Here is a 21,104-nt window from a genome sequence, read left to right as displayed (position 1 = left end):
TAAATGGTCCCGAATATTTATTGCCACATTCTTGAAGATATGCATGGGGTCTAAGAGATGATTAATCTTCAACTCACACCAATATGGAAGTCAAAAGAAGATTGAGTGTCTTGACATCCCATTGGGTGGTGTACTTGGGGTGATCCTCCATGCCTCCAACAAACCAATCTTGACCTCTCATCACAAGTGGTGTGACATCATGTGTCATATACTTCGGATGTTAAGAAGGGAGAAATTATTGATGATGTTTTTCATACACCACCTTCTTTAGCGTAAAGGGTCTTTTTGAAACAAGTGATATTCCACAAATTGGACATGCATGATGTCCAAAAGTTGCCAAACCTATTATAAAATTGAGATGATTGAGAGGTAGAGTAAGACAAGCTTAAAGTTATAAAGTTCAAGTATGTACCTGAGCGCACTTTGAGAACCTGGGATAGTCATGCATCGTCCAAAGCAAAACGCCTCTCACCTCTATATCACACCTATTTTATTGGCCTTGAGATATCATGCACTTTGATACCTTGCCATAGTGTCTCAAGCTCCTCAATAAGCTGCTCACGATACACATCCATGTTCACCACCTTATACTTCTATGGTACAAGGAGAGCAAGCATTTTATGACCTTTCTTGATTTCTCCTTGATTTCTACCCATGGAGGGACGTTGTAATTCACCAATACAATAGGCCAAGTAAACCATGATGTGGACTTGAAGCCAAATAGGTTAACACCATCCGTGCCCCAAGCCAGGATGTAAGTGACGAGGCTCATCTTTAAACTATGGCCATTGATGCTCCACATGTTGCCATGCCGGTGAATCAGCAAAACAATCCTTGGTTAAGCAATGAGTTGCATGCCATGTCATGAGTTCTACAATCCCCTTACATTTAAACATGGGTTGTTTGCAAGGAATGATAGGAAAGTGTCTCAACACCTTTCGAGGAATTTTGTCTCCTTGGAAATCATCTCTATATCATCTCTCTCCACATTGTAGACATTGTGTTGCATCTTTATTAACCCCTCTAAATAGCATCTTTATTAACCCCTCTAATTAGCATGCAATCATTGGAACCTGCGTGTATTTTGATATAATCCATACCTAGCATAGAGAGAAATTTACGAGATCCACCTCGTGAGTCCGACACAATATATTTTGCGGGGGAATAATCTTCTTGAGAAGCCTACAACATAACATAAGAAATCACATGTCAAAATATTTACAAGGAGAGTATAAAACAAGAGACATTTTCTATTAAAGAGAATATATTGATTGGATCTTACCTAAAAAGACTTGTAACACTTGCATCACTCCATCCATAAGTTGTTTTCAAGTTTAATGGTTCCAAGTTTCCTCAGAGTATAGGATACGAGCATTCCTCATTCATAGGCTCTATGCATACATAAAGCTTTATGCGTAGGCTCTATACATAGACTCTATGCAAAGCTCTATGTGTAGGAGGCTCTATGCATAAAGCTTTATACATAGACTCTATGCAAAGCTCTATGTGTAGACTTTATGCATAGGCTCTATGCATAAGCTTTATGCATAGAGATCTAATTATGAATGTTTTATGCTTCTTCGAGAAATTGACTCATGCATATATTTGGTTTGGGTTATATGTATAGGCAATGTTGATCGACCATAGTCAGGACCCAAATGTCATGAACCTGCTCAATATCATCAACCAACGTTACGGGCAATAGGCATGGACACAATTTTCACAAACGTAGGTATATTTTGATATCCCTTTTCATAGTATTTATCCTTTGTATATTTTATACCCGCTTTATGAATTTTATAAGTCAATTCATGCATTCTCATATGCAAGCCAACATACCATCTACTCCATATGGGTAATCTACTCCATATGGCCAGTAGTCTCCATGGGGATAGTTCACTCCATTGATAGGTGTAGCTCCAAGTGGTGCAAGCCCATCACGCTATGGTTGTGTGATGAGCCTATACCACCAACGTACATCTTCATCACATGATGTTGTAGGGAGTTTGGGGGGTCTAGTAGATGCACGAGTAGATGTAGTAGCAGGGGGGAGCATGGTGCTTTTACTTTGGAAAGTAGCACTAAGTCTCCTAAGACATCTCCTCAAAACGAGGGGGTTCATCATTTACTCATTTTGAGGCACCCCCGCGAGGAGACCCATCCCATAGTTTGATCCACGAACCCTACCATATAACATAGATGCCAATGGGGTGCTCATGATGGATGGCAAAGGGAAGCAAGTCATCAACTAGATGCATGTACTTGCAAACTTGGAGTTCACAAACTCCTTTAATAAGTGGAAAGCATAAGACATGAGCTATCAAAAGAATATGTTAATTATATGCTCAAGACGACTGAGTTTGTTGTTCGACATTCGAGCCTCGCCTTCTCGGAAGACTGGATGAAGAAGATGATAAGCTTCTCCTCTCTAATAGGAGAGCAAACATTAAGAGAGCAACTAAGAACATGGAGAAGCCAAGCATTTTCTCACAAGAGGAGTGGAGGCACGTGCGGAGCTTTGTGAGGAAGCATCCAAGTGCTTTTCAACACAACGAGCAGCGGCAAGTGCTTCAAGACTATGGAAGCGAGGAGTGTCGCACTTTGGCTCGGGAGGAGGAAAACCCTCTTTTATTGCTCGCTTTTTAAGTGTTTATTTTACTATTCACCTTTATTTAATCTAATTTGATTTTAAACTATATTGTTCTCTTTAACTAATTGTATCTTTTTTTAATTATTTTTTGTAGAGGGAGGTTGTTGGGCGTGACCCAACAAAAGAAGAGTATGATTATGGGTATAGAGCCCCCCGTCCTTGTGGACTTGGATGCATATGCAAGGTGTGCCTTTGAACGAGTCCATTTTGGGGACTCAAGTTGACGAGGTAAGTAACACATAAGCCCTTCTCTTATCTATATGTTATTTTATACTTACCTTACTCTTGTTTGCATATGTAGGAGGAAGAGGAAGAGGAAGATTTACACTATGAACGTGAAGTGGGTGAAGCAAGTGAAGATAAAGATAAAGATGAAGACGAAGATGAGCCAGAGGAATACCATGATGAAGATTCCGGTAAGCCATACCTTCCTTGATTTTTCTTGTATATGGCCAAAGGCCTTACCAATTAAGCAATGTAAAATATATTTTGTTCACTTGCATGCTTCCCACTTTGAATCTCTTTTTCAAGTTTGACTGTTTGTATTAAAAAAAAAGAGATTGGGCAGACTGGGGAGTCTCGTGATATGACTCCATGGTCTGCCCCAAATTTTTTTTCCATGCAATGGGATTGCTACTCAATAGCAAAAATAGCAGTGAAATTTTGTTACCAAACAGCAATATTTCACTTCTTTAGCAACGAAAATAGCAAATTTTCGCTACTATTTTCATTGCTCAGTAGTGATCCCATTATAATGAAAATAGCAATGTGTCTAGCAACAAAATAGACCCAACATCTTTGTGCCCTTGCAGTTATAAAAGTGCTACTATTTTCGCTCTGCTACACCCTCATTCTATTGTAGTGTGCATCCTATGGAAGGTATGAGGAGACCAATTGTGATGGCATCCTTGAGAGTTTCACGGAGGGATGGTCTAGCTGGTGGGAGGTTTTGATAGAAACAGATGTCGTAGATGTCACTATGATGTGGGAATCTATGATGGATTAATTTGAGGAGGAGGGCAGGGGGAGCTTGGGTGTCACTTCTTGATTTTCTTGGTGGAAATGTGTGGTGGAGTTATGGAGGGAAGGTGGAAGCTTGGGTCACTTCTTGACTTTCTTAGTGTGGGAATGTGTGACGGATTTGTGGAGGGCAAGGGGAGCTTGCTTATGGGTTGTGTGGGAATGTGTGATGGAGTTATGGAGGGTGGGTTGCCTGCTCATGGGCCATGTGGGAAATTGGGAATATGTGATGGATTTATGGAGGGTAGGGGGATCGTGCTCATTGGTCATGTGGGAATATGTTATGGATTTGTGGAGGGCGGGGGGCCCCTGCTCCTCATGCATCATTGCCTTAATTTCTTGATAGGCCTTATTAGCTTGGGCTCCAACCACCTCTCCTTGGTGTGGTTCATGTGTGACGAAGTCGTATAGCTCAAACATATCACTCCAACTCATAGGATCTTCTTCCTGGGTGGGGGAGCTTGCTTATGGGTCATGTAGGAATGTGTACTGATGGATTTGTGGAGGGCATGGATGTGGGCATCATCAACTTGGGATCCACTCCTTAGTGTGGTTCATGTGTGAAGAAGTCCTTTAGCTCAAGTATATCACTCCCAAAGCCTTCGTCCTGGGTGGATTGGGGAATGGAGATTGTGGCATCTGGAAGAGCGACTGTTTGTGGTTTCTCTTGGGCAAGAGGCTCATGGTGGGCAGATGAAGATGAAGATTCTTGATGTGCTTTACAGAACGAAAATTTCTTGGCATTTCATACCCATGAACAATATGTCCTCGTATGAGAGAGTGTACACAACAAACCCTAAAAACATATTATATAAAGTGTCGCACACCACATAAAGTGTCACACACTTTATATAAAGTGTACACAACAGATTCGCATGTAAGCATGTAAACACCACATAGTAGACGCATCCTTGTGAATGATTATATAAAGGGTCACTCTCCACAGGGTAGGCAGACATTACCTCACATGAGCACAACACCACGTAAGCTTCCTTCATGGTGATGATTCCCATCACCACTACGAGGCAAAAAGAGTGATGGAAACAGGGAAGTTCATTAAAAAATGGGCAGATTTGGTTGCATCTACCACACGACAGAAGTAAAAATCACTGTGATGCTTACATGCGAATGCTTTCTTTTCCAAGAGACGTCCTCTGAATGGGCAGATTCGCTTGCATCTACCACACGACAGAAGTAAAAATCAGTCTGATGCTTGCATGCGAATGCTTTCTTTCCAAAGAGACGTCCTCTGAAAGAAACTCGCACAGCTGAAATACACTCTTATCATGGCTCTGATCGAAAGGCTTAAGCCTTACATGACAGCGATGATCTCGCCATTCATTCACAGTCTCCCTACTATGAACTACGCCTATGATCAAGCTATTTCATATTATTAAAATACACTTCTATCATTACTATGGCAAGCTTAAGGTTTACATGTCAACTATGATATCGCTTCTTCTTTCTTTGGGGAGGGTGCATTTGTACGTGCATGTCTGCTTCCGTCCGTCATGTCGCCCCCCTAAGTTCAATGCCGTCTGTCGTGTAGCCCCTAGGTATTGAACCTGAGTTCTCATCTCGTGAAACCCGTCGTTCAAAAAAGTTACAAAATTATATTTACAAGAGGGATTATTTAAACCAATTTTTTTTAAAAAATCTATAAGTTTATGAAGAAAAATGGGGTCATTTTATTCATAAAAGTATGTAAGTGTAAGGGGGTTTTTAAATACCTCTTGAACGCATGTGATACATAAAATTTCTTAGAGGTGAACCCCGCGAGGGTTTTTCAAGCCGGGGTCAAGTGGACACGTTATGAGACTCGAACAGAGAAACACTCCATATACTGTGAAATGCACATGTAATTGTCTATATGATCAATGTATTTTTTATATTATTAAAATACACTTTTATTATTGGAGCGACCCGTGCTTCTCACGTCTTTTCAAACCTCCAAATTCAAATTCTACCCTAACCTCCTCCTCTCTTCTTGAACCTCCAAAAATGTTGTCACGTGGCACCTTTGTGAAACTTTTCCTTTATGTAATATACGAAAGAGTATTGTTGGAGGTGAGATAGAAGGGGGAGTACACAATGGGTTGCATTGGCCTCGTGGAGGAGATAATGCTTGTTTTAGCAACCTTAGCAATGACCTTTGATTAATTAAGTGAGAGAGAGAGAGAGTTGCTCGATTCGAGAGAAATAGAGGTAGAGAAGTAAGAAAGGTTGAGATAGTTAAAGAGAGAGAGAGAGAGAGAGAGAGAGAGAGAGAGAGTTAGAGAGACTGAAAAAGAGAGAACTAGAGAGAGAGAGTTAGAAAAAAGGTAAAGAGAGTGAGTTAGATGGGGGAGTTAGAGAGAGATAGAGAGAGTTAAAAAGAAAGAGAGTTGGAGAGAGAGAGAGTGAGTGTTAGAGAGAGAGAGAGAGAGTTAGCTATCTCGAGAGAAACAAAAAGAGTTAGAGAGAGTTAAAGAGAGAGAGAGAGAGAGAGAGAGAGAGAGAGAGTTACATAGAGTTAGAGTTAGAGAGAGAGAGAGTTGGCCAATTGGAGAGAAATAGAGAGAGTAAGAGAGATTCAAAGAGAGAGAGAGAGTTAGAAAGAGAGCATTAGAGAGAGTCAGTGTAAAGAGAGAGAGAAAGAGTCTATTAGAGAGGGTTAGAGAGAATGTTGGCCAATTCGAGAGAGATTGAGAGAGTTAGAAACAAAGTTTTATGAGGAGAGAGAGAGGTAGAGAGAGTTTGTGTGAGCTAGAGAGAGATTTAGACAGAGAGTGAGTGAGAGTGATGTAGAGAGTTAGAAAGAGAGAGTAAGGGAGTGAGTTAGAGAAAGGTAAAGAGAGAGAGAGAGAGAGAGAGAGAGAGAGAGAGAGAGAGAGAGAGAGTTCCAAGGTCGATTCGAGAGAAATAGGGAGTTAGAGAAAGTAAGAGAGATTGAGATAGTTAAAGAGAGAGAGTAAAAAAGAGAGAATTACAAAGAAAAAGAGAGAGAGAGAGAGAGAGAGAGAGAGAGAGAGAGAGAGCGAGTTACAGAAAGGTAAAGAGAGTGAGTTAGAGAGAGGGGGGAAAGAGAGAGTGAGTGAGTGAGTGAGAGAGAGAGTGAGTGAGTGAGAGAGAGAGTTAGAGTGAGGTAGCCAGAGAGTAGAATTAGTTTAAATAAAATGTTTTTGGTTTTCTTTTAAATGGGAAAAATAAAAAAGAGCGAGCGAGCGAGAGAGAGAGAGAGAGAGAGAGAGAGAGAGAGAGAGAGAGAGAGAGAGAGAGAAGGGCAACCAACCCCCCGAAGGTGGGTCTCGGCCATATTCACTCAAACTATGGAGTGTTGTATTCATTCCGTTAGTCTCACTTAGTGCAGCCGACTAAGGGTTTTTGCATATGTGGCTACTCAACTATGGAGAAATATTAGCCATGGAAATAGAATAGACTGGGCTGACCATCTACAAAAATAGAGTATGTGCTCTAACTCTCTCTCTTTACCTTTCTCTAACTCTCTGTTTCTAACTCTCTCTAGCTCTCTCTCTCTCTCTCTCTCTCTCTCTCTAATTCTCTCTACTTGACTCTCACTCACTTTCTCTCTCTAAATTTCTCTCTACCTTACTCTCTCTCTTAATCTCTCTTTCTCTGTCTTGGTGAAACACAACATAAGACGTTGATGATGTAGTTTTTGTTTTAAATATAATGCATTACACAAACACACACACACACACACACACACACACACACACACACACACGTGCACACACACACACACACAGAGGATGGTAGCAAGCTTTAATACAGTTAGGTTTTTGCTACCATTGAGGAATCTTTTAAATGGGAAGATACGTAAGTTGAAGGCTTCTTAGTACTTACTCCATAATGGAGTCATCCCTTTGACAACCTTTGTTGGTAATCCTATTAAGAATCTATGCACTAGTGTTTAATGTCTCACTCCCAAAAAGATTTATGTAATTAAGCTTATATTTTACACCCTGGTTTTTTTGCTACCATTGAGGAATGTTTTAAATTGGAAGACACTTAAGTTGAAGGTTTCTTACATAAGGAGGTCTGTAATGGAGTCATCCCTTTGACAACCTTTGTTGGAAATCCTATTAAGAATGTATGCACTTGTGTTTAATGGCTCACTCCCAAAAATATTTATGCAATTATGCTTATGTTTTACACCTTTATATATCTAGAAACATGCATAATTTTGTATGCCCATGAAATAAGGATTAGTATAAAGTAGTGACCCGAGGTGATAAAATATCCTTTTGGGGCATTGTAACCCAAAATCGTGATGCCTTTCTATGGCCAAATTTTATTTCCAAAAAAGCATTAGCTTAGATTAAATATCCAATTAATCTATGTACAAGTTTTTTGTGTAATAGTCTTAAAGAAAGTGATAATCACAATACCTACTGACAATGTTAAGCTTTACAATTGGTGTCTTTAGTGCCCATAACACATCTTGTAGAAATTTGCAGTGCTTACCTTCCACATTTGGGGAGCAATAAATAAGTATACCTAAAGGCGAGGTCAATGTCACCAAATTAAAAGTGCCTTAAAAGTTAGGGAATTTTTGTTAGTGCTTTGATCAAACATGTGAGGGTGGATGTGGTTAAAATTTAATGTTTGCAAAATTGCAAAAACTTAGTCTTGAACTTGTGTAGGTAATTTGGGGTCAATTTAAGGGTAATAGCACAATGAGACTAGTTGATGTAACGGATTCGAAATTTAAGTGGTTCCTCCAATGAACTACATTTGGAAACAAAGATGTAAAAGAATATAAGATAATTGGTCCCTTTGAAAGGCTCGTAAGTGTGAATATTATGACAAATCAATCAATGAAAGTCAGTTGGTCTACATAAATGCGTTCCACTTATAATTACATGTAGAATATTAAAACAATTTATTTTTGTATGAATTGTAAAGCAAAAGCGTGCTTGTGAAAAGGGAACCTTAGTCATAGGTGGCATGCAACTCTTAACAACAAAGCTTGTGTAAAAGCTTATTATCTAGATGGAGTGCATAATGGCGATGGAAAGAGCCATTTTTTAAGGGAGGTGATCAATAGTAGTAGTTGAGAGTTCCCCTACAGAATGTCCAAGAGGGAGTGTCACATAAGCTTTTAGCTAGACTAAGTGTTGTTCAATGGAATTGGTTAGTGTATTTCAATGGAATTAGCTAGTGTATTTCAATGGAATTGGCTATACGCTGAGCAACATGTTACCTACTAGAGTTTAATTAAAGGTGAGGCAAAAAATGGATGGCGATTTGGAAAAGCTTATGACTGATGTCCATGATTGCTTGTATAGAAATTATTACATGTAATCCATATAACCTTTTTAAATTATATGATTCGATCAAATACGCTTTTAGTATGTAGATATGTGGAAGTGTGAACTTTGAGATGGCCTTTGTTTTAGATTTTTTTTCTTTTTGTAGAGGAGAGAGACACACACTCTTTCACCCCTTTGTGGAGTGAGGTGAGCCAAAATTGAACCTACATCCCAAGAAGAGAAAGGTGCTACCTTAACCACGTGGCCATTGTCCCCACTAGGCTTGATTTTGGGCGAGCACCCTTGCCCTTCAAAATTGATGGGTTTGATGAAATATAGTAAGTTTTTTTTTAAAATATTTTAGTGTAATTCTTAACGGGTATTTTAAAATCTTTCAAGTATTTTGCGGCCAAAATGCTTAAAAACGGGCATGACACCTTCAAATAGCAACTATGGTGTAGAACCCTACCTTTTATATACACCTATAATGCAAAAAATAAATAAAGTTTGAACTTTGTACCAAGTGGATTCATGTGACAAAAGAGGATCCATTATTTTGAACGTTGAGGAGGCAAAGGTGTCACGTGTGGGCTGTTTTTGCTTGATTGGATAGGAACATGTAGGTGGTAGTAGTGTGTGTGTACGTGTGTACGTGTGAAGGGACAAGGGAATCCCTTTCTTACGAGGCTACATGATTGCCACAATCCATGTACTCTCTCTCTCTCTCTCTCTCTCTCTCTCACACACACACACACACAACACACACACACACACACAAATCTCTCTTACACACACAAATCTCTCTCTCTCACTCACTCACTCACTCACTCACACACACACATTTGTGTATAATTTAATATTTTAATATACCAAAATCCTCCTTTTTTTTCTTTTATTATTATTATTTTTAAATCCAAACCCATCCCTGCCGTTTCACGTCTACTCTCAATGTTGTGCCATATATATTTTCGGGCCTGTAATCCCAAAGCTTGTCTACTCTCCCCTAATACATCATCTTTTTTTTTTCTTTTTTGTTGTGAGATTATTGCATTATTTCTGAGATTACTACGTTAATTTTCCTGTAAACCCTTTTGCCTTTGCTATTATGACATTCTCATGCTGCCAACATAACTATAATTATCTGAGAATTGCTTGCTCAGCTTAATTTTAATTGTCATTTTGCACTTGTTGTTGCAATGGTGACAAAATTGGCATTTTAGTAAAGTATTGTTGGCAAAATTCTTGGGTTAGAATTTGATGCCAAATTGAGCTTCAGCCCACTTGAGTACTTAATTGGCTTAATCAGGCGCAAATAATAGGCCCAACTTGCTGAATAAGCCATATACAAGTGGGATTGGCCATATATAATTGGCCCATTTTGCTAATTAGTATAATTTGTTGAGCTTAATTTGATTAGATTCATGCCGAATGTGCTTAATAAGCCATGTATAGTTGGCCCAATTTACCTTATAAGCCAATATAATTCGTCTAATCTGCTTCATAATCAATTATATAATGGATTAATCCATCGCCCTCTACACCACCACCACTGCTGCTGCTGCTACCTATTCACAACAACAAACCTTGGATTTTTCCTACCTTCCAAGTGCTTAATTAGACCTCTTTGTTGAAGTTAAAATCTTAATTAGCACTTAATTAGCCTAGCTATTTCCCACGTAAACCATGTAGAGATTCTTCCTTTGTTTTATAGATCCTTGTGGTTCCATTTTTTCTCAGTTAGAACTTAACAATACTTTTCTTTTTCTCTCCATTTACTATCTCTTATAGCTGTATATTGAATGAAATGAAAATGTATGAGTAATAATTACTTCTATACATAAGCTAACAAGCAGCATTATATTTGATTTTACCGTCTTTTTAGAGCCTAAACAGCGTGAATATTACACACTTAGCTTCATTATTATTGATTTTATTGGCTTTTCTCAGCATAATCATAAACCCAAGTGTAATTAACACACACTAAGCTTCATTGATTAATAATTTGTCATTGGATTAGAGGAAAATTATGGAGCTTGGACGTTCATTAAGTTCACTTCTTATTATTTCTGTCGTGATGATGATGGGCTTGGAGACGTTAGTTTTGGCTGCAAGGGATGTGAGGGTGAAGGACGGATTACTAGTGCGTTTTGTGATGGTAGATTTGTCGGGGCTGGCGGACTACACCTCCATTCAGGCTGCCGTCGACTCTGTCCCAGACGACAACACAACGCCCACCACCATCCAGATTAATGCAGGAATCTACATGTAAGTGCATAGTTTTAATCTTGCCAAGTTGCAAGTTGTGTCTGTGCCTGAGAGAGAGCCACTTAACGTCGACTTTATTGATCTAGAGAGACCAATCCACGCAGAGACTTGAACCCGGGTGGGTGTGTAACAGAGAGTGTTTGTTAGAGCTTTTAACCTTCTCAATTATAAAATTTGAGTGTGGGTGTGGGTGTGTGAAAGAGAGAGATTGAGAAATTTTAGTCTCCTTTCAGACAAAATTAACCTTCTCTCTTACAAAATTTGCCAGTGTGTGTGTGAGAGAGAGAGAGAGGAGAGATTTTTCTCTCCTTTCAATAAAAAATAACCTTCTCAATTACATAATTTGCGTGTGGGTGTGTGTGTGAGAGAGTTCTCTCTCCTTTGAATCAAGACATTACTACTTTAAGCTTCATGCAATCTTATTGCCCAACCTCTTCAGTTTGAGATGCCCTTTGAGGCCACAATGTGTAAAGTCCCCAAGGATGCTTAGTGTGGGTGTGTGGCCAAGTTTAATGGTGGTATGAACTTAGGTCTCAACTTAGAAGGGATTTTTTTTTGGAATATATATTTTATTAATTGAATCACTTAACAAAGCTAACGAGAGGACCGGGAAGGTATATCTCAGTATGCATAGCTTCGATACACTTCTGTCCCTTTATACAAGTAAGCAAAGTTTGTAGGTCCCCATCTTGCATATCTAGTAGCTGTCACAATTCAAAAGCTTAAAAACTAGTTCCGAGGCCTCATTCTCATTCAAAAAGGATGACTGATACGAGCTCAAATGATAACCTAGCATACAACAAAGCAAACACAGTAGGAATATAATATATAGTCATCTTTTCCTTTTTTTTAAAGAAAAAAACTATATATAATATAATATATAGTCGACTATATATTATATTATATATAGTCTTGTTTTCTTTTTTTTTTTTAAGGAAAAACAGAAATGGTGTGTGTGTGTGCGCGCGCGTGTGTTGGGGTGGGGTGGGGTAGAGTGGGGGAAGGGGGGAGGAATGATGAGCAGTGTTCACAAAAAACTGAGGTTTAAGTGAATGGTAAAATTTTAAAAACAACGTTCAAAATTTAAAGTAGAAGGTCATCAAAACCTGCAAATTTTAAGATATTTTAGCTATAATATTACTTAAAACTTATAAAATCTATTAAAAAAAACTTCAAATTGTTAAGCTTGAAGGTTTTAAGAATTGTTAGGAAAAATGATTTTCGGTGAACACTGATGATAAGCCGTTTGGAAGGGGAAAGTCTGGATATAGGATGGGTTCAATAAGTCTTCTCTCTGACATAGGCCATGTGATGTTTGTTTCCCTCTCTTGTGTCCTTTTGCTTTTTCGCCTTCTAGTGTCTATTGCTTTTTTTGTTTTTAGGATGTACATTACTACATTGGTGAAAACTTGGAAGTGTTGTACCTCTTCACACGGCGGAGCCTTCTCTCTCACTCTCTCTCTCACATCTCACACGTGCTTTCTCTCTCTCACACACACCGTTGGTCATATATGCCCTCGTGTTGCATTCTACCGACGTTAATACCTCTCTCCCTCACACACAAGCAGACGCCAAGCGCGCTTTCTCACACACACGCACACATGAAGCCAACATTTCCCAAAGGAGTGCTTTCTCACTCTCTCTCTCTCACACAGTGCGCACACACACTTTCTCTCTCAGAGTGTTCTCTCTCTCTCTCTCTCTCTCTCTCTCTCTCTCTCTCTCTCTCTCACACACACACACATTTCCCAAAGCTCCCCTCTTCCCAACAATGGGTTTCAACGGGAACTGAGACTCTGAGAGCCTCAAAGTTTATGCTTGTCTGTGCCCGCATGAAATAATAGTACACAAAGTACTCGCTTGGAGTCTCTTGCGTTTTGCGTGCGTTTGTGAGAGAGACTGCAAACATGCGTCAGTTTGTCAATAATTTGAGACAAAATACATATCAAACTATATTGGCAATCAAGATATAAGATATATTATATATAAATATTGATATTCAAATGATTACTTTTTTCCAAGAAGAAAAACAAAATTATCTGATTACTAAGAGGCCTTGTGAGCACAAATAAATAAAATTTGGAGGCAAAAATGGGTGAAAAAAACGCACACACATAGAGTTATTTAGAATTATTAAGTTAGATTAGATAGATAAATTTGGAGGCAAAAATGGGAAACACACACACGGGGTTATTCAGAATTATTAAGCTAGATTAGATAGCTATGTTTGAGATTTCTCGATTATTAATTATTGTCATGATTTATGCTAAAAATGGAATAATATAATGTGGTGCAGGGAGAGAGTTGTGATTTCTTCAGCAAAGCCTTTTATAACGTTACAAGGGGCAGGCATGAATGTCACGTATGTTCAGTGGCACCTCAAGGCTAGCGATGTGGGTGCTGATGGTGTTGAGCTCACCGCCTACAACACCGCCTCCGTCACAGTCCTTGCCTCCAACTTCATCGCCAAAGACATCACCTTCAAGGTACTTGCTAATTTAATCATCAACTCTAACCTCCATTAGTTGCCCCCCACAACAAATTAATCCTCAAAATCAATCATAACTACCCACATTAAAAGTGTTACTTCAGCCTCAATTTAGTTGCTCCAACTAGTTAATCCTAAAAAACAATCACTAACACCCTTACACCTGCCTCTAAAAGTTAATCCTTAACATCAACCATGATTACCCATCCTCAACATCAACCATGATTACCCATCTAAGCCTCGAGTTGAGTGTGTTAATTTTAAGTGCATTAACAACCTTTGTATTGATAATTAGGATCATATGGCCGTGTGAGAGATTCCAGATCATTAGATGGGATTAGGATGTAATCCTCCTCTAGAAACTCGGTTACATAATCATCTAAGCCTCTCACATATGTATTAATTGATCACCTAAATCTCTCCATTGATGTTAATTAAGCTATGACATGAACTGATCAAAGCCGGAGATAGATACCAACTACACCACAATCCCCTTACTCTAGTTGACCCACAAGAGTGTTAATCATGCTCTATTTCTTTCCATGAATGTTAATCATGCATTAACAGGTGAATGCCTACAATTGAATAACCACATGCTTAGAGTTTCAAGTTAATTATCGAAACCTAATTTAATGTGTGTACTTAGTGTGGTAATTTGGATTGCGTGCAGAACACGCTACCCGGCCCACCACCCGGGATCGATGGGCGGCAAGCGGCAGCCTTTAGGATCTCAGGGGACATGGCGGCCTTCTACAGGTGTGGATTCGTGGGCGCCCAGGACACCCTGTTGGATGATGAGGGCCGCCATTACTACGAAGATTGCTTCATCCAAGGCTCCATCGACTTCGTCTTCGGAGACGCTCGCTCTTTCTACAACGTCAGTAATTAGTACTAATCCCATGCATTTTTCCAACCCACTAAAGTAATCTCATGCACTAATCCACAGGTAGTTTCATAACATAGCTTAATTACCAAACCCAATTAAGTGATTTTGAACATAGTCTAAATCAAACCCACTGACATAAGCATTTTATTCACTAATCAAACCCACTTACATACACATTTTGAACATAGTCTAAATCAAACCCACTTACATAAGCATTTTATTCACTAATCAAACCCACTTACATACACATTTCATCTAGTAAATTAAATCTATCCAAACTCAGTAATCGTATGTACTTAGATTAATAATCTAAATACTGTCATCAAGTACATTTGTAATTGCCAAGTGTGTATGTTTTGCATTCACTAATCGGACCCAAAACTCATAATTGTACACATTGGTCATAGCTAGTGTATGTTTTGCATGCACTAATCCAACCCAGTTGGACTAACTTAAAACCTTGCGACATCATCATTATGAACAATAATTGTTAATCCATGTGTCGCATGCACTAATCAAGTTAATTTAGTGTGTTAATCCATCATGCACATTGGTGGATACTCTGGTTCCATTCGATTGAGGTAACGAATTCAAGCTTGCGCATACGCTCTCAGTTAGGGTGATAAATTCCATTTCAAATCCACATATATCAATTGGAATGTATAGACTAACCAAAGACAATTAACGACCTAATTAAGGGGAATCTCCATCAACAACATCTAAACAAAGCCAATGAAAGCATGAATAACTAATCAAACTCAAACGATGAATCCATCAAAATCTTAAAATTTCTACTGGTTTAATAATCAAGCTGAGTTAGCAAATGCTACTTCTGAAGATGTGCATTGGGTCATCATTCATGTGTGTGTTTTTCCACCATGGTTTTCAGCGTTGCGAGCTCAACTCCATAGCGCAAAGCTATGGGTCAGTGGCAGCGCAAGACAGGCAGAGCATCTCTGACAACACAGGCTTTGCATTTGTGAAGTGCAAAGTGACTGGAAGTGGGCCCATCTACTTGGGCCGAGCAATGGGGCCATATTCTCGCATAATTTTCGCATATTCTGAGTTCGATGATATCATAGACCCACGAGGGTGGGACGATTGGGATCATGACACAAGCAGAGATCAGTAAGCACAATTATTTATCCCCATCTGATTATGTATAGCTTAATTACAGATCATAATAAAATTATGCCTATTTGATTGTGCATCTAATTAGGCTAAATGCTAATGATCATGCCTAAATGCTAACTATTTATCCCTGTCTGATTAAGTATAGCTTAATTACATATCATAATGAAATTTTGCCTATTTGATTGTGCATATAATTAGGCTGAATGCTAATTATTTATCCCTATCTGATCATGTATAGCTTAATTACATATCATAATGAAATTATGCCTATTTGATTGCGCATACAATTAGGCTAAGTGCTAATGATCATGCTTTTTTACTATGTTCTCAATTCGTTTAATCTATATAGAATTACGCTAACTGCTCTTTAAAAAAATACAATAAATTAAAGCATATAATTAGTTGTGTTGCTTATTGACTTATAATAATTATTCTGACTGTACATAGTAAGGGTAACTGCTAATGATCGTACCTTTTTTATAATTAAGGTAAATGCTAAATACGAGCATGCTTTTTCGTAATTAGGGTAAATACTACTGATCATGGCTTATTTAGTATGTTCTCCATTCTTGTAATTAACTCATAATTAGGCTAATTGCTCTGATATAGCATATGATTCGTTGTGTTGTTTATTGACTAATAAGAATGAATTTGACTGTAGGACTGTATACTATGGGCAATACAAGTGCTATGGAGCAGGAGCCAATGAATCCCATAGGGTTAATTGGTCCCATGAGCTATCGTACGAGGAAGCACGGCCTTACCTTACCACAAGCTTCATTAATGGAAGCCAATGGTTGCAACAACAATAACACCATTGTCAACCAAAGAGGGGCAGGGGGGTGGGGTGTGTGTGTGTGTGATGGGGGTGTGGGTGTGGGTGTGGGAAGGGGTGGAGGGGAAATCAAAATATAACTAGGATTTTTAATAGGGAGGTGGGGTAATAATTAAGAGAGAGGGGACACAAAAATAGCCTTCTATGGGGCTGTTCTCACGCAAGCCCTTGGTGGTTGGTCGCGGTGATGACGTGATAGTTTTTTTTTTTTGGGGGGGGTGGGGTGGGGTGGGGTGGGGTGGGGGGATTTAAAATATAACAAGGATTTTTCATGCCGAGGTGGGGTGATAATTAAGAGAGAGAGAGAGAGAGAGAGAGAGAGAGAGAGAGAGAGAGGACACAAAAGTAGTCTTCTATGGGACTGTTCTCACACAAGCCACTGGGGCAGGCCCCCAGTGGCATCGGTGGACCAGGCCATTTTGGTGGCCTTAGTGCGGTCACTCAGGCAAAGTTTTGATCTCCACACTCAACACTAGGCCAGTGGTGCAATGGGCCATTGGCCAACCACCAGTGGCCAATTCATGCACATCCCCTACAGAGATGCCAATGTATAAGATCAATACAAGACACATTTGAGATTAAAGGAAGCTTAGGGGGGTGGGCTATACACAAACATTTGAGATTAAAGGAAGCTTAGGGGGTGGGCTATACACAAACATATGAAGAAAGTGCATTTAAGAAAGGATCAAAAGAGAAGAAACATGGTCAATGACAAGATTTTAAAAAAGTGATGAAAAAGAGCTACAATTTGTCAAATGCATGTAACATCATCTTGTGGAATCTTTGAATATAAGAAGACATGCTTTATCCTTTCAGTAATACTTGACAAAATTTTACTATTACTTTAACAGGACTTTAAGAGGAGCATACACCTTTCTAGTCCTGAATGAGATGGAAACACTGTTTTTTTTTCTTTTTTGCAAAATGTGTCAAAATGGAAATGAAAGTTCGCTTATGTTCTTGGCTTGGTTCTTATGAGATGAAGCAAACTACTTTTGGTGTATTTTACTATTAAATAGACTCCTTTCTCGAGGGGATTGCTTTGTTAACCCCCTATGTAGCACGTGCGTTCAAGGGGTATTTTAAAAGCCCCCTACTTACGGACTTTTGAATTTTAAAAATACCTCTTCTGTAACACTTTTACAATAAAACTTCCCCTAATGTACCAAAATTTTCACAATTTCAATTAAAAATCCCCTTATGTATGTAAACTTTTTGTAACCCCATAAGAGAAAAAAACCCCTTCTGTTGAACTCACATGCTATCAAGATTCCATATTTTTGAGTGAACCCTCCCCCCCCTTTCGAGATTCCTTTTAATAATAATTATAATAATCTAATGATAGGGATTGAGGCCTACTAAACAATGTAGTTCAAAACTAAATGATTATAATAGAATGCCACAGCAAAGGTAAAAATTTAGAAGGCCTAGAAGAAGAAACTATTAGGAAAATTTTGAGTCCAACATGGGCCGGAGAAGTGAGTCATTACTTTTCCTTAAAATAGAGCCAAAATGGGCTACATCAAAGTCATTATTTTCCTTTAAAAAGTGAAATCGATAGTCATGCAAGGCCCCCATGGTGCAAACATGGTAGGGACCCCCATCTACCCTAGTGGAGACATCGGTAAGGGCCTCCTCCTACCATGCCAGGAAGGGATTCCCCCCTCTTAACTACATGCATGTCTTTTGTCATTTATGTGCTAGGATATGGACCAACTTTCATTAGGGGGGCTGTAAGATCTCCAAAAAGGCCCTTTCTATTTCCTCTTTATGTGCTAGGATATGGACCAACTTTCATTGGAGGGGCTATGAGATCTCTATGAGACCTCCAAAAGTGCCCTTTCTATTTTCCCTATAGTGCCTTCTCTCACTTTGTAAACCAATAGAATTAGCCATTTATACATTTATAAACTTTAGAAGTCATGTCTTTGCATCATAGGCTTCATAGGGAGTATCTTACTTACTATGGAATAAATTTATACGTGAAACATTCAAGTAATGACACTACAATAAAGAGCTTAGAATATCTTGAACCAACGCCTCTTCTTTTGGCACTCTTTCTTCCAAATTTGATACTTCTTTTTAGATATAAGCCTACCATATTTAAGCTCTTCTCTTCCCTTCTTTCATCATCAAGCTCACACTATTGTTCACTTATTTTTGCAGGAATTTCAATGACAGCATTGCTTAACATAAGTAAATCTTTATTGCCATCGCATTGTTTAATAAGGTATTTCAATGATAGAATTGATGCTTAAGATTAAGTATATCTTTGTAGTCATCTCTTTCTTAGCGGAAGAAGTCGAGTGGTTTTCTATTAAGAACATAGGAGAAAACTAGGCCACCAAGGTGGACAATTTAGATTACAAAGATAGAATATGAAGCCATTATGATAAGTGTGAAGAATCAAGATAGAAGGCTCTCATGTTTTGCATAATCATATGTACTTTTTAACTCAAAAAACCTAAACGATGATTGGTGAGTTTATGCAGTCCCTTGGAAGTCACATTTGGATGGTGTGAGGCGCACATTGTGCTATGTGAAGTCTACAATAGACTATGGTCTCTTTTATGAGGTTAGTACAAAGTTGCAGGTGTTTGGATACACCGATGCAAATTGGGATGGTAGTATTGCAGATAAGAGATCTACTAGTGGATTTATGTTATCCTTTGGGAGTGGTGTTGTAACATGGAACAGCAAGAAGCAACCAATAGTTGCCTTGTCGAGTGCAGAGGTGGAGTATAGGGGTGCCGTGATGGCAGCATATGAGGTAGCTTGGTTGCACAAGCTACTTGATGATTTGGGGCTGTAGGTTGTTTTCATAGGTTAGGCACTTTGTTAACCCACTCTGTTGGTAAACATGGTTTCGCCCGTCTCGCCTGACCTATTGTAAGGCGCTTCACCCACTTTTAAGACACTACAAGGGTTGGGACCATGCCGATGGAAAGTTCCTAATGGGATTACATGTGCTATAAAACATGTTAGTATATTTGTATGAAAATAAAAAGATGCTAGAAAATTGCATGCAGTGGTATGGACATCGGTAATATAGTACTAGGGCAATTGGCATCACTAAAGATCGTGTCAGAGTATCGTGATCATGCTTTAGAGCTATGCTATCGTGCTTTCATAGGCAAAATCGTAGCCACAATAGTGATATACATAGCTTAATTGAAAATTTATCTACAATTAGTCATTCGTAGTTGACTTTTCATGTCTTTCAAAATGTATTTAATCGATTTTACACGTCTTTCCAAACATGTTTCAATAGGGCCGTGCACCCACGATTGTTGTATATCTCTCAAAGATATCGACAAATCAATAATGTTTGTGGCTAGCTAAAACTTATGCTCACTACAACACATTGGGAACACAACAACATTTTTTAGCGACGTTTTTGCAGCGTTTTTGAAAGGAAAATATCAAGGGTTTTCACGATGCTCAACAGCGATCTATCGCTACTCTGCAACACTTTTTCGCTGCCAAGCAGCACTCTTAGTAATGAAATACAACAGCAAAATAATGCTGCATACAGCCTCTGTGTAGCAACAAAAAAACGCTACTATTCTATAAAAATATCCCGCTTTTTTACCACCACATAGTTTTATCTTTTGAATACAATAAACTTGTACTATGAGTTTTGTCTATCACTTCTACCTCTCCTACCCTATCCTCCTCAAGCTCAAGCAAGGTATGTCTACTATTTTCATTTATCTCCTATGCAAACAAGCATTCTATGAAAGCTTTCTTTTGAGTATTTCCTTTCTCTTTCCTCTCTTTTAAGATTTTCTTTTCTTCTTTTTCCCTAATTAAGAGTTCTCCTTTCCTCTCTTTTAAGATTTTCTTTTCTTCTTTTTCCCTAATTAAGAGCTCTCCATAAGAGATCTTGATTTTTATTAATCCTTTTTTTTTCTTGACTTGATTTAATTTTGTAGGTTTGCAATCTATACAAGCCTCACAAGAGATCTCTTTCTTATATGTTTCTTCTTTCACGCTTTTACATGTTTATAGGGTTTGTAAGTTTTAGGGCTTTTAAGATTAGGGTTTGTTATTAATATTTTTTTCCTTATTTTGGTTTGATTTTGTAGGTTCTCAATACATACAAGCCTCACAAGGTAAGAGATCTCTTTCTTGTATATTTCTTCTCTTATGCTTTGACATGTTATAGGGTTTGTAAGTTTAGGGTTTGTTTATTTTTCCATGCTCCATGCTCCATGCATGCCAGTGGGCTACCTATGCATACTGGTGGCTTCCTATGCATGCCGATAGAAACCTAGGCATGCTGATAGCTTCCAATGCATGCCAGTAGCTACATATCCATGCCGGTAGCTTCCAATGCATGCCGATATAGCAACCTAGGCATGTCGGTAGCTACCTATGCATGCCGAGAGCTACCGGTAGCAACATATGTATCCCGGTACCTTCCAATGCATGCCGGTAGCAACCTAGGCATGCCGATAGATACCTAAACATGCCAGTCGCTTTATGCATTATGCCATATGCATAAGAGTTTTAAGTATTTATGTTTTTTCTTGGATAGATGGCAAATAACTTAAGGCTCGATGTTACAC

At 38.7% G+C, this 21,104-nt stretch overlaps 1 protein-coding gene across 1 annotated transcript; it reads left to right on the top strand.

Annotated features, from left to right (window-relative positions):
* The first annotated feature begins 9,892 nt into the window (after nt 1–9,892).
* Nucleotides 9,893–16,554, top strand: LOC147607899 (putative pectinesterase 68). The gene is made up of 5 exons (XM_086789785.1): nt 9,893–11,190; nt 13,487–13,676; nt 14,349–14,555; nt 15,454–15,692; nt 16,360–16,554. The coding sequence occupies exons 1-5, from the start codon at nt 10,952–10,954 to the stop codon at nt 16,508–16,510; spliced, it is 1,026 nt and encodes a 341-aa protein (XP_086645911.1). The 5' UTR covers nt 9,893–10,951; the 3' UTR covers nt 16,511–16,554.
* Nucleotides 16,555–21,104: the final 4,550 nt, after the last annotated feature.

This window comes from Cibotium barometz, chromosome 54 (genome assembly GCF_041138505.1).
Source record: "Cibotium barometz isolate CiBa-2024 chromosome 54, ASM4113850v1, whole genome shotgun sequence".
NCBI classification, from domain to species: domain Eukaryota; kingdom Viridiplantae; phylum Streptophyta; class Polypodiopsida; order Cyatheales; family Cibotiaceae; genus Cibotium; species Cibotium barometz.
The sequence above is the reverse complement of the archived record's forward strand: the minus strand, read 5'-3'. Positions and strand labels throughout refer to the sequence as shown.